Genomic DNA, 14,601 nt, shown 5'->3' with positions numbered 1-14,601 from the left:
AGCCAAAGGAAGACGGTAAACCAACTGGGCCACCCAGTCACCCCAGGTTTTTCAATCTTATTTCCTATTCTTTGAAGTATAGAGCTTTTTTCCCAATCCCTTGAGGCTCTAAATTTGTGTACTCTCTATATTCCTTTTCATTTATGCTTGCCTACCTGCTTATTATTGCATGAGCTCATCTCATTTTTCTAATATCGTGCTAAATGTAGCCAGTAAACTTAACCTACCAACATTTCATTTTCCAAACTCTTCTAGAGCTATGAACTTTGTACACACCTTATTTGCCTTCTGAAATACTGCACGAAACTTTTTTTTACCAAATGTCTTGCCCTGGGTTTCCAGTTCCAGTTCCTAATAATAGTTTCCTTGTTGTCTATTGCCTGCCTAATTTTAGATTTGCATGCAGGCACCCTATTCTGTAACAAATTGCTGTATTAATGTAATGCTAGCTATTGGGGCAAACATACCTCAAAAAGTCACAGTAAAATTTATTTCTTGCTCACCTAACAGTTCAGAATAAGTGTTCCTGTTCAGGGGTGGAGGAGCAAGGGACACAGTCACAGGGACCCAGGCTTCTAGTGGCTCTGTCCTCCTCAACAAGTAACTTCAAAAGTTTCCCTTGACCCCAAATTCCAACCAGCAGATACCAGGAGAAAGGGAGGATCGTGTGTGGGTAGTTTCTGTGAGCCAGGCCTGGAATCAGTGCCATTATTTCTGCTCACATTCCACTGGCCAATAGAATTTAAGTAAAAGTAGAGTTTTCATCTTTCAGGAAGTGCTCTTGAAGGGAGGGAATATATCTTTCTTCCTTCCAGCTTCTTGCTGGCTGGAATTGAGAAATGTGCTGGAGCTCAAGCACCCATCTTAGACCACAGAGTGAAAAGCACATGTTAAGGATGATGGAAAAACAGAGCTTAGGTCCCTGATAATCATGGAATTCTCCTACCAGCTTTGGACTGTTTACCTGCCAACTTTAATTAAGAGAGAAATGAGCTTCTGTCATATTTAGGCCACTGTTGTTTGAGTTTTCTTTTATTTGTAACTTAACCAAACTTTAACTTATATAATTATTCTCTAGTTGTTCAGTATAGTTATATTGTCTTTTGCCCTCTCCTTTTAGTTGAAGACTTTTAAAACTTTCTTCTCATATAGAGGGGACTATAAGAACTACCAAATCTCTGACACAAGTAGTCTTAGCTCATGCCTAACACCTTTATCGTTTTACCTGAGAGGTAAAACACTTAGGATTGGTCCGTAAATTCAGAGCATTTCAAGAAACATTTATTGAATACCCACTCATGCCAGGTACTGGGGGAGGCCACCTTCTATGAACTGTATCTTCCAGGTTCCTTTGCCCTCTGGCTTTAGATCATGGGATGTACCAGCAGGAGATCAGAAGGCAGGAAGTGAGAGAGGTCAGGATATTTATCCCTCCTCCTCTCAGCTCCCTGGCAGACTGTGGGTCCCTTACCCTGCCCTCACTAAAGAGTTTTTTTTTTTTTTTAATTGAACTTTCTTCATTTAAACACTTTGAGTATGATGTCTGTCTCTTGCCTGGGCTTCAATTTATACAAGGTGTTTAATAAGTAAACCATGGATGAAAAAGAGAGCACTAGACTCTCTCCCTTCCTCGAGCTGGAGATCTTTATAAAATGCAAATCAGGACCCTTCACTTTCCTCTGTGTTAAATTGTCAATGGCTGCCTATTGTCACCACACCCCACTGTAAAGTGCAACTAGACTGAACTATTTTCACTTCCTCGTGTGACAGGGTCTCTCTTCCTCTCTTCCTCTGAGCCACATGCAGTAGCTTCTTCCTAGAAACTGCTCCCTACCCGCCTCTCTCATCATTCAGACATCAGTGCCAATGTCACTTACCCCAGAAACTCTTCCACAAACCTCCTTGTCCTAGTTAGAGGTTATTCTGTGCTTCCAAGCTGTTCCATTCTGTTCACCATCACATACAGATAGAACTCAATGTTACATTGTACCGCAATGTACTGCAGTACATTGTCCTGCAACTGCCTGCATACAAATACTAGATCTATTCCCTAAGATACAGAACTGGGACTGCAGCTCAGATCTCTAGGACCTATTAAGGTGCTTGGTACATAACGAGCTCTCAATAAATCTTGGATGGTACCTAAATGTTATTGAAAAAGCTTGAACTCTCCTCCTCTAGCTACTGTCCTGTCACTTCTCATTCACTGACAAAAGTCATAAAAAATAGTTTTTAGTCACCCACTCCTCAATACTACCTTCCACTTACTTCCCAGACCATTTTAATTTTGCAACCACCTTTTATGGGGACTTCTCTTGCCAATAGTACCAATGACCTCCTAGATCTTTAATTTAATAGATTCTTTTCAGTCCAAATCCTCTAGGAAGGCTCTGCGGCAATTTCTGGAAACTCCTTTCCTCTGTTCTCTGGGGATCATGGATCTCTCTCTCCCTCTCACTCTCATTGGTCCGTTTGCATATCCCTCTTCCGTTCATTAACGCGCCCCTGGGTGTCTTGTTCATTTCTATCTCTAGTCCCAAGCATAGTGGCATAGTGCCTGACACACAATAGGTCTTAATAACTATGAATATTAAATGATTAAAACTCTTGGTTTCCGGGTCATCGCTCTTTCTTTTTATTCTCCCATCTCTCTTTCTTGATCTCCCCTTTCTCTGACTGTCCTCAGGCACCTTCACAGACTCCTCTTCTTCCATCTCCCCATTAAATATTCATCAGAGTAACTCATTTGTATCTACCTTTGGGGCTTCAGCCATCAGAGAATACTTTTAATTCCCCCATGTTGTCAATCTTAACCTTTCATCTGAGATAAGGCTGCCCTTCTCCCCCTGGGTATCTCATAGGCAGTTCAAATAACTTCCATTCCCACCCTGCCTCCTCCTGCTCCAAAACGCAGCCAGTAAAATTAACATGCATCTCTATAGTCCAAGTTACAAACCCCAAAGTCCCCTTAACTCTTCTCACTGCCTTTTCTCCCCTGTCCTGCTGGGCAACCAGCTCTATGGACCCCCAGCCCCAACCCTTAAACTCTGCCTCTGGGTCTTCTATTTCTTCTACCTGGAACACCTCAGGCAAATCCTGTACATTCTTATGAAAATCAGAACACCGGTTAACTTCACCTATTTCCTTCCTCCTCTAAGTTCCAGACATAATTGCTTCTTTATTCTGAACACAACTTGATGCCAGGTTTTTAGGATGTATAAAGCATTACATATATGCCTGAGTAGATGGTGAAACTTTTTTTTTTTAAGATTTTATTTATTTATTCATGAGAGACACAGAGAGAGAAAGAGAGGCAGAGACCCAGGCAGAGGGAGAAGCAGGCTCCACACAGGGAGCCCGAGTGGGACTCGATTCTGGGTCTCCAGGGTCACGCCCTGGGCCCAAGGCGGGCGCTCAACCACCGAGCAAGCCAGCCGGGTGTCCCGATGGTGGAATTCTTGAGGGCAGGTCTTTGTCTTTGTTGTTGTTTTCTGATCACTGAGTCTAACCTGCGACTGACGTTCTAGGCGATTAAAAACTATTTTATAGGAATGAATGCATGAATAAATGAGTGAACTGGCAATGGAACGTCTTCAATGGCATGCTTTCAGAGATCAGTGGTAAGGGGTCTTTGAGGTAAAAGGACAGTAACTCGGTAAGAAAACGCTAACTTGATGTGACCAAGTAGGCAACACGTACCCCAACAACATATACCTAACTCTGGAAAGAGGGCAATTGCTGTGCATCTTGGGGAGACCTTATTCTCAGGCTTTCCCGCTCTCCGCCACGCCAGCCCGGTCTTGGAAGGCCGCTACCACGTCAGCCCTGCTGCGCCGCCTGCTCCGGACGCACAGGGAAGAGGAGCCCGCCAGCAGCGCCGCGCGGCCCGCCGGCAGCTCACGGTTAGTCCTTCTCCTTTTCCCTACCTCGTCCGCACTTTATATGCCAAGCCTTGTGAATTCAGAGCATCGAGAGGAAATTCCTGCTTTAGGATTTCAATTTGACGAAAATAACATCGCGAAGATTCCGATTAACCCTATGAACCCGTGACTCAAACCCAACGGAAAAACAGAAATCACGGGGGGAGGGGGGAGGGGAGTGGAGGGGGAGGGGAGCGGGGGAAATGGGGGAGGAGGGGGAAAGGGGGAGGGGAGCGGGGGGAGGGGCGCGGGGCGGGGAGGCGGAGCAGACGCCGAAACAAGGCCGAGAAGAAGCCGTAGAAGGAAGCTCCGCTTCGGTCGGGCTTGTCTTTTTCCAGCCGCGGCAGGCGCCAGGCGGTGGGCGGCAGGCGGCAGGCGGCAGGCGGGAAGCTCTCCCTGCCGTCGCGGGTCAGCGTCCCGGCCCGGCCCCGCCGCCCGGCCTCCCGCCGCCCCGCCGCTTCCGCCCGGGTGCGCTGCGGGCGGTGGCCGCTGGGGGCGCCCCGGGCCCCGTGGAGCGGCGGCGGCGGCGCGGAGGCAGCGGCGGTCCGCGGCTTCGCCTCTCCCCGCGCTCAGACGGGCGGCGGCGGCGGCGGGGCCGGGGCCGGGGCGGGGACGGCGGGGACGGCGGGGACGGCGCGGCGGGCTGCACACCCAGAGGGCGCCCTCCGCCCAGGCGAGCTGCAGCGCGACCGCTCCCCGCGGGCGGGCGGGGTCCGCGCCGCCGCGCTCCGGTCCGAGCTGCCGCGAGAGGCGGCGGCGGCGGCCCCTGCCCCGGCCCCTGCCCCGGCTCCGGTCCCGGCCCCGGCCCCGGCCGGCCCCCGGCGCCCCCCGGCCGCGCCCCCGCGCGCAGCTCGCGACCCCGGCCATGGGGCTGCGCGGGCCCGGGGCTCGGGAGAGCTGAGGCTGCGGCGCCGGGCCGCGCGCCCCCCGGGGCCGCCCCCGCCTCCCGCTCGCCGGCGTCTGGCTCTCGTGATGATGAAGAAGAAGAAGTGGCTCCCAGCGGGACCCCGCGCTCCGGTCCTCGGGGCTCCGAAGGCCGGGACGCGGCCAGGGGCCTGGTCGGGCTCCGGGGTCGCGGGGGGCGGGCGCTGCGCCGCGGGCGGGGGGGCGCCGGGGGGCCGGGGGGGCCGCACCTGCCGCCTCCCGCGGGGAGCCCCGGGCACTCGCAGGGAGGGGCGCTGGCAGGCGGCGCACTGAAGCCAGGGGCGATTGTCTTCCTGGACATTTGAGGTCTCTTCGGTAGGTTGACAGGTTTACCCTAAGGTAAGGGTCTCTTAAGAAAATAGGAAATTGACAGATTTCTTTAAACAAAATTTTTAAGTTCCTGAGATCAAGGGAAGAGGTTAACCATTAATGCTTATTTTGCCTAAATTGACGACTCAGATTTTTTCCCCCTAAAGATATTCTGCTTCCTTTTTTATCTGTCATCCCTATGAGTGTAAAGGAAATAAGGTCAGCGAGTTGTGGAATTGGGGCCAGAAAATTATCTGCGGTGGCAACACTGAAGCCTCTAGAAGCCAGAAAACACAAATGGCCAGTTGGCCAAAGCGAGGGATGTATAAAGCATTATCGACCCTTAGAATTAGAAAGCAGTTAGCCAAGGATACTTTTTAATATTAAACTGTGCTTCCAGATCTTTTCTGGCTATTCCGCTAATTAATTACACTACAATCATTCTCTTTTTTAAAAGAGTTATTTATTTATGAGACAGAGGCAGAGGGAGAAGCAGGCTCCCTGCAGGGAGCCCTGCGTGGGTCTCCATCCTGGGTCTCCATCCTGGGTCTCCAGGGTCACGCCCTGGGCCGAAGGCAGGCACTAAACCGCTGAGCCACCCGGGCTGCCCCACTACAACCATTCTTAACACACTGGTAAGAGGACCGTGTAACTTAAAATGGTGCCGCGAATGTTGTACCAGCCCTTAAAGTGTTGGAAAGCCAAAGCCAATTCTTGAATGTCCCGTAGATACAAATGACTGTCCTTACCCTGTTTGCTGCAGGGTCCCACGCCCTGTTTCTGCCAGTTAGACCGGCTCTCTGGGTCAGTGGTGACACCTGGTGGTCAGGGTACTTCTCTCTTACCTCTTTCTCCCTCAGATTGATTTGGCTTCCTACTCAGAAAATCAGGCATTCCAGTAATGCAGGCACTCATTTATTCAGAAAATACGTGTAGCTTGGGTCCTTTAAGTGTATTATCTTATTTCACTTCCAGCAGCAAACCTATGAGGTAGGGATTCCCATTTTGTGGATGAATAAACTGAGACTCAGAAACTGACTTTCCGGGATCCCTGGGTGGCGCCGCGGTTTGGCGCCTGCCTCTGGCCCAGGGCGCGATCCTGGAGACCCGGATCGAATCCCACGTCGGGCTCCCGGTGCATGGAGCCTGCTTCTCCCTCTGCCTATGTCTCTGCCTCTCTCTCTCTGTGACTATCATAAAAAAGAAAAAAAAGAAACTGACTTTCCCAAGGCCTGCACATCTGGTATGTGAAATGTCAAGATCTTGCTACAGGTCTGCCTAATTTCAAATAGACTGATGCCGATGAAGGAGAAAATTAAGTGCTGTGCTGAACGGGGAACTTCCTAATGGTTTTTACAAGCAAGGGGTATAATTTGATTTGTAATTTGCAAGAGTTGGAAAGGAAACAGCAAAGTATCCTGGGTTAAACTTACTCCTTTCTCTTCCAACAAAAAATGTGGCCTTAATGAAAATCAGAAAGGTTAAGAATAGTGCTATCTATAGCTGAACAAACAAACAAAAGCCCCTACAGTTTGGAGGGAAATTTTTCATAATAAGGAGCCTGTGCCTTATTAGAGGTGGTTGGTGTAAAACGGAGAGCAAGGATTTAGAATGAGACAGATCTGAACCTAAATCCCAACTCTACCATGATACACCAGGATGGGTTACTCAGCCTCTCAAAGTTTCTGGTTAAAATTGAAACCATCGCTGGCATATAGGGTTGTTGTGAGGGTTTAGTAAGATGATGTACTGAAAACAGCTATCACAATGCTCTAGCACCCAGTCAGCGTTTAAAGGGAAGACAAGGTGCTTGTCCAAGAGGGTTTGCTTCGATTAAGATGTTGATACTTATCCTGACAACTGCAAAAGTGTTGGTTTGAAAAAGATACCTCATTTTACAAGGGTAAAAAAAGAAATAAAACTTGAAAGACCTAAAAGATGTGAATTATTTTTAAATTGCATAACTTTTAATTCTTGGATGCCAGTCTAGGCATTGCATCTCTAATTAAATGCTAGATTTTAATTTTTAAATAATAAGGAGTGCATGGGTGGCTGAATCGGTTAAGTGTCCCATCTTTTTTTTTTTTAATATTTTATTTATTTATTCATGAGAGACACAGGCAGAGGGAGAAGCAGGCTCCATGCAGGGAACCGCACGCAGGACTCCATCCTGGGTCTCCAGGATCACGCCCTGGCCTGAAGGCAGGGCTAAACTGCTGAGCCACCGGGGCTGCCCTAGTGTCCCATTCTTGTTTAAGGCTCAAGTTCATGGTCTCAGGGTCGTAAAATCGAGTCCCGAGTCCAGCTCCATGCTCAGCATGGAATCTGCTTGTCCCCTCCCTCTGCTTCACACCCCCCAATAAATACATACATACATACATACATACATACATAAATAAAATCTTTAAAATAAAAAACCCTGTTGCCACCCCCTCCCCCGAAAAAAAAACAAAACACTATGCCTCTTATATATGGTTAACACGGTAACATTTCTCCCATAAAAGTATGAAATTAGGGCAGCCCGGGTGGCTCAGCGGTTTAGTGCTGCCTTCAGCCCAGGGCCTGATCCTGGAGACCAGGGATCGAGTCCCACATCTGGCTCCTGCATGGAGCCTGCTTCTCCCTCTGCCTGTGTTGTGTCTCTGCCTCTCTCTGTGTGTCTCTCATGAATGAATAAATAAAATCTTTTTTTTTTTAAAGAAATTAACTACATAGAAAAGGGTTAACATAGTGGACTCAAGACTGCTTTTCTTAGTAAGACCATTTTGCTGGCATCTGAGAATGGTGCCAGTTCTCTACACTGATGTAAAACTTCAGAGTGTTTCCTGTGCTTAGACTACAAACAATGTAATTTATGCTGAATACTTTCTAGGAGTCTTGAATTTTGGTCTGTGCCAGCGGGAGGGTGCCTGTATGACCAGCCCCCAAATGAGCTTCCTTGGTAGATAACATATATTGTTCTAATTTGATGCTGGAGAAATTATGTTGTGGGTGACTCCACTGGGAGAGGATTTTTAGAAGCTTCCACTTGGTTTCCCATGACTTTGGTCCATGGACCTTTTAGCTTTACTGATTCTGCGTTGTATCCTTCACTATAATAAATCTTAGACATAGGGTTACTGGCTGGTTCAGGGATAGAATATTAAACTCTTGATCTCAAGAGTTCAAACTCAGGGTTGTGAGTTTAAACCCCATGTTAGATGTAGAGATTACTCAAAAAACAAAACAAAACCACCATCTTAGACATGAGTCTGACTGTGCTAAGTCCTAGCTAGGAGTCTTCCTAATGGATCCCTCAAACTGGGGATGGTCTTGGGGACCTCTGATACATGAATGTATGTAAAATAATAATTCATTTTTTTAGAGGCAAGCCTTAGAGGTACATCACAAATTAAAAATATATTTGACTTTACACAGAAACTAAAGAGGCAGATCATTCATTGCTCACCACACATTTACTGAGCACTTACCAGGTTTCAAGCTGTGTGGCAAGGGCCCTAAGAAGCACCACACATATAAAGGCCAATATGGGAATTAGCTCTACTTCATGAAATTAGATCAGAGATGTATAATTACTTGACAGTATGATTTAGTGCCTAATCAGTGGGTCAGACAATATGCGAGTGTTGTTGAAATTCTGCAGGTAAAGAATTTATTTGCAACTGTAATGATTACTGAAAACCACATGAGCTTTTCAATTGAGCATGCTGGGAAGGTTAATTTGCATTGACAAGGAAGGGAGGGTGAGAGGACAGCTTGAACCGATCATCAGTAGGAGCTGGTGATAGATCAGCCTGACTGCAGAGGGAATTCACATTGAATAGACGCAAAAGATAAAGGCTTTGGATGCCATTATAGTTTGCTTTCTGCTACTTATAGGATAAAAGTCAATTTGAGATTCTTGCACTACATCGTATTGTGGTTAAAGTGATACTTGAGCTGGCTAGCAGGCTGATGTTTTTCAGATCCAAGTGGGGATAGACTAGAAATGGGGAGACAGATTAGGAATCTGTTAAAATAACTGAGGCAAGAGCTATTAAGAACCTGAATTTGGAGGTTTTTCATGTAAGTGGCTGATAAAATGATAATGCCTTGATGACATGACAGTAAAGAAGTCAGAAAGAATCTTTGTTTCATTTAAAAGGATCCAGTTTCTGCTGGAAAGGTATATTTAATGAAGAGGTTAGAAAAAAAATATAAAGAATAGAAGGTGTTTATTTGTAATAAGTGTTATTAAAATTGTCAGGTTTTATATACCATAGTTAATGAAACATTCAGAAAATACATTGTATGATTAGAGTAATATAATAAACTGAAACCAAATTATTGCCTAATAAAATATTTTTGAACCTTCAAAAAGACAGAAAATTACACTATTGAAATTTTTAAAGTACGTGCTCCTTTTGTAAAAGCATTTAAATCTCTTTTGAGTTGTGTTAAGACTGTCAGAACAGGTTTCATTTCTGGTCTGTTTTAATTAAGGAATAAGAAAATTTTCCTGTATTTTTAGGATTCCCAAATTTGCCCTTTTTGTTCATCTTTTTTTGTGCTCATAGCTAAATACTTTTCTAAGTTTCACATGAGCTTGTGGCAAAAACCATGTGAATTCAGGGAGTGTCCAGGAAGCTAATGAGCACATCTGTGTATTGGATCTTTTACTTTGTAAACAAGCTGAAGGGATTTCTTCTTTGGCCAGAATATGTCTTCATGTTTTCAAGATTTTAGCTCCTGCACATTGTGTACTTATTTTTAGTAACTTTTTTCCTTATTATAAAACTGATATAGGTTCTTATGGAAAAACTTAGAAAATAGAAAAGAAAAAAAATTGCATATGAAGGGCCAACTGGAAATAATTACTATAATATTTTGATGGATAACATGGGAGTTTTTATTGATCCATACACACACGCACCACACATACACACTGTCCTATACCTTCCTGCACACACATTACATTTTTAAAATCCACAATAGGGGGTATCTGGGTGGCTCAGCAGTTGCAACATCTGCCTTCAGCTCGGGTTGTGATCCTGGGGTCCTGGGATCAAGTCCCACATAGGGCTCCCTTCAGGGAGCCTGCTTCTCCCTCTGCCTATGTCTCTGCCTCTCTCTCTGTGCCTCTCATGAATAAAAAAATAAAATAAAATCCAAAAAGGTATCCTAATGTACTTAACATATTTTCTCACTTAATGTATCTTTCCATATCACTACATATTCAATTATTCAATTATTTTGTAAAAATAATTTTTAATAGTTGCATGCCATTCCGTTGTATGGATTTCCATGGTTTATTGAACTATGCCTCTCTTGAAATAGTCTTTATGCTATCTTTTTAATTAATACTTTTATGAACACTACAGTAAACATCATTATAGCCAAATTTTGTGCACATCCATTATTATTTTTTAGGATTAATACTTACATAGAAATGGAATTATTGAGTCAAAGAGCATGTAGATTTCTAATGCCCTTGATAGATATTACCAACTAGCCCTTTAGTTCATTAAATTGACTTTTTAAGATAAAAAACTACTAATTGGGACCCCTGGGTGGCTCAGTGGTTGAGAATCTGCCTTCAGCTCAGGGCATGATCCTGGAATCCCGGGATAGAGTCCCTCATTGGGCTCTCCACGGGGAGCCTGCTTCTCCCTCTGCCTATGTCTGTGCCCCACTCTCTCTTTCATGAATAAATAAATAATAAATAACTTTTTAAAAATTACTAATAAAATTAGCAAATATAAAAAATAACCAGTATTAGAAAATGCTGTTTGACCATATGATAAGGAATTCTTTTTTCATGTGTAATTCACATACATAATCCTCTTCACCCATTTCATACCCTCCCACCAGTCTTCTTTCTGGCAACCATGAATCTGTTCCCTATGAGTCTCAATTTTGTTTTGTTTATAGATTCAACATGTAAGTGAAATGGTGGATAAGTGAAATACCAAATGTATGGTATTTGTCTTTCTCTGACTTATTTCACTTATTATTATACAAGACCCATCTATGTTGTCACAAATGGCAAGAGTCACTCATTTTTATTACTGAATAATACTCTATTATATATGCATACCATTCCATTATTTATGTATACCATATTGTCTTTATCCATTCATCCGTCAGTGAACATTTAGGTTGTTTCCATTATCTTGGCTAGAGTAAATAGTGTTGCTGTGAACATGGGGGTACATATATCTTGTTGAATTAATATTTTTGTTCTCTTCAGCTAGGTAGCCCATAGTGGAATTGCTGGATCATATGATAGTACTATTTTTCATTTTTTTTGAGGAACCTCCATACTGATTTCCATAGTGGCAGCACCATATACATTCCCACCAACAGCACACAGGGATTCCCTTCATGATCTCCCCAACACTTATTTCTCGTCTTTTTGATAATAGCTATTTTGACAAGTATAAAATGGTATCTCACTATGGTTTTGATTTTCCCTGTTTCACACACATACAAACAATGGAATATCACTCAGCCATTAAAAAAAGAATGAAATGGAGTGCCAGTGTGGCTCAATCAGTTAAGCATCTGCCTTCACCTCAGATCATGATCCCAGAGTCCTGGGATCAAGCCCCTAACTGAGGAGTCTGCCCCTCCCTCTGCTTCTCCCCAACTCATGCTTTCTCTTTCTCCCTCTCAAATGAATAAAATCTTTTTTAAAAAATGAAATCTCGGGATCCCTGGGTGGCGCAGCGGTTTGGCGCCTGCCTTTGGCCCAGGGCGCGATCCTGGAGACCCGGGATCGAGTCCCACGTCGGGCTCCCGGTGCATGGAGCCTGCTTCTCCCTCCGCCTGTGTCTCTGCCTCTCTCTCTCTCTCTGTGACTATCATAAATAAATAAAAAATTTTAAAAAAAAATGAAATCTCTGCCTGTTTTTTAATTGGATTGTTTGTCTTTTTATTATTGAGTTGTGGGAGTTCTTTATATTTGGAATATTAACCCACTTATTGAATATATGATTTGCAAATATCTTTTCCCATTCAGTAGGTTGCCCTTTCATTTTGTTGATAGCTTCCTTTGCTGTGCAGAAGCTTTTCAGTTTAAGGTAGTCTCATTTGTTTACTTTTGCTTTGTCTTGCCTTTGGAGTCAGATCAAAAAACATGACTAAGACCAGTGTAAAGTAGGTTACCATTTATGTTTTCTCCTAGGAGTTTTATGATTTCAGGTTTAACATTTAAGTCTTTAATCTATTTTATGTTGATTTTAGTGTATAGTATAAAATAGTGGTCCAACTTCATTTTTTTGCATGTGCAGTTTTCCAAACAACGTTTATTGAAGAGTCTGTCGTTTTCCCATTGTTTGTAATTGCCTCTTTTGTCTTAAATTATTTGAACATATATGCATGGGTGTATTTCTGATCTCTCCCTTCTGTTTCACTGACCTATGCATCTGTTTTTATGTCAGTGTTATAGTGTTTGCTTACCACAGCTTTGTAGTATAGTTTGAAATCAGGTAGTATGATACTTTAGGCTTTGTTCTTCTTTCTCAATATTATTGTTTTGGCTATTCAGGGTCTTTTGTGGTTTCATACAAATTTTAGAATTATTTGTTTTAGTCCTGTGACAAAAGTCATTGGAATTTTAATAGAGATTGCATTGGATATGTAGATAGATTGTTTCAGTAGTAGGGACATTTAAACAGCATTAATTCTTTCAGTCCATGAACCCAGAATATCTTTCCATTTATGTCATCTTTAGTTTCTTTCATCAATGTCTTACAGTTTTCAGTGTATAGGTAGGTCTCTCATGTACTTGGTTAAATTCATTTGTAGGTATTCTTTTTTATACAATTATAAATGGGATTATTTCCCTGATCTCTCTACTACTTCATTATTGGTTTATAGAAATGCAACTGATTTTTATTTTTTATTTTTATTTTTTGCAACTGATTTTTATATGTTAATTTTGCATCTTGCAGATTTACTGAATTCATTTTTTAGTTCTAACAATTTTTTGGTAGAGTCTTTAGGGTTTTCTTATATAGTATCATGTCATCTGCAAACAGTGACAGTTTCCCTTCATTTTCAAATTATGTGCCTTTTATTTCTTTTTTCTTACCTAATTGCTGTGACTAGGCCTCCAATGCTATTTGAATAAAAATGGAGATAGTGGGCTTCTTTGTCTTGTTCCTGATCTTAGGGGAAAAGCTTTTATATTTTCACTGTTGATGAGTGCCTGGATGGCTCAGTCAGTTAACTGTCTGACTCTTGACTTCAGGTCAGATCATGATCTCAGGGTCATGAGATTGAGCTTGGTGTTGAGCATGGAGCCTACCTAGGATTCTCTCTCTCCCTTTCCCACTGCCCCCCCCCCCAAAATGAGATTTTCACTGTTGAGTATAATATTAGCTGTGGTTTTGTCATTTATGGCCTTTATTATGTTGAGGTACATTCCTTTTATACCCAGTTTGTTGGGAGTTTTTATCTTAAGTAGATGTTGAATCTTGTCAATTGTTTTTTCTGCATCTATTGAGCTAATTATATGCTTTTTATCTTTTGTTTTGTTGATGTGGTATATTAAGTTTATTGATTTGCAGATATTGAACCATCCTTGAATTCTTGAAATAAATCCCATATGATCTAGGTATATGATCTTTTAATATATTGTTGAATCCAGTTTGCTAATATTTTGTGAGCATTTTTGCAGCTATGTTCACCAGGGATATTGGCCTGTAATTCTTTTTTTTTTTTTTATATGATGTCATTGTCTGATTTTGATATCAGGGTAATGCTGGCTTCATAAAATGAGTTTAGAAGGTTTCACTCTTAAGTTTTGTTTTTTGTTTTTGAAGAGTTTGTGAAGGATGGATATTAAATACTCTGAAGTTTTGGTGGAATTCCCCAGTGAAGCCATCTGGTCCTGGACTCTTGTTTGTTGGGAGGTTTTTGATTATTGATTTAATCTCCTTACTAGTACTCAGTCTGTTCAGTTTCTATTTTCTCATGATTCAGTCTTAGAAGATTGTTAATTTCTAGGAATTTATCCATTTCTTGTATGTTTTACAATTTGTTGGCATGTAATTGTTCATAGTAGCTTATTATCCTTTCTATTTCTGTGGTATAAGTTGTAACTTCTCCTTCTTATTTTTTTTTTAGAAGGAGGGGAGAGAGAATTTTTTTTAAGATTTTATTTATTTATTCATGAGAGACACAGATTGAGAGAGAGAGGCAGAGACATAGGCAGAGAAAGAAGCAGGCTCCCTCAGGAAGCCCGATGCTGGTCTTGAGCCCCTGACCCTGAGATCATGCTATGAGCCCAAGATAGACACTCAACCCCTGAGCCACTCAGGTATCCTGAGAGGGAGAGAATCTTAAGCAGGATCCAAGCCCCAGTGTGAAGCTCAACGTGGGGTTTGATCCACCACCCTAAATTATGACCTGAGCAGAAATCAAGAATCAGATGCTTAATCGACTGAGCCACTCAAGTGCCCTC

The 14,601-nt window shown here is 43.0% G+C and overlaps 1 protein-coding gene across 1 annotated transcript in view; it reads left to right on the top strand.

Annotated features, from left to right (window-relative positions):
- Positions 1-3,675: 3,675 nt before the first annotated feature.
- Positions 3,676-14,601, top strand: part of FAM102B (family with sequence similarity 102 member B) — a gene marked incomplete at its 5' end in the record, with an annotated part of 90,690 nt that continues 79,764 nt past the window's right edge. Inside the window, one exon of the mRNA XM_041748570.1 lies at positions 3,676-3,902. Coding sequence (XP_041604504.1) covers positions 3,676-3,902 — 227 coding nt within the window. The remainder of the gene's footprint in view (positions 3,903-14,601) is intronic.

Source organism: Vulpes lagopus, chromosome 3 (assembly GCF_018345385.1).
Source record: "Vulpes lagopus strain Blue_001 chromosome 3, ASM1834538v1, whole genome shotgun sequence".
In the NCBI taxonomy this organism is placed as follows: domain Eukaryota; kingdom Metazoa; phylum Chordata; class Mammalia; order Carnivora; family Canidae; genus Vulpes; species Vulpes lagopus.
The sequence above is the reverse complement of the archived record's forward strand: the minus strand, read 5'-3'. Positions and strand labels throughout refer to the sequence as shown.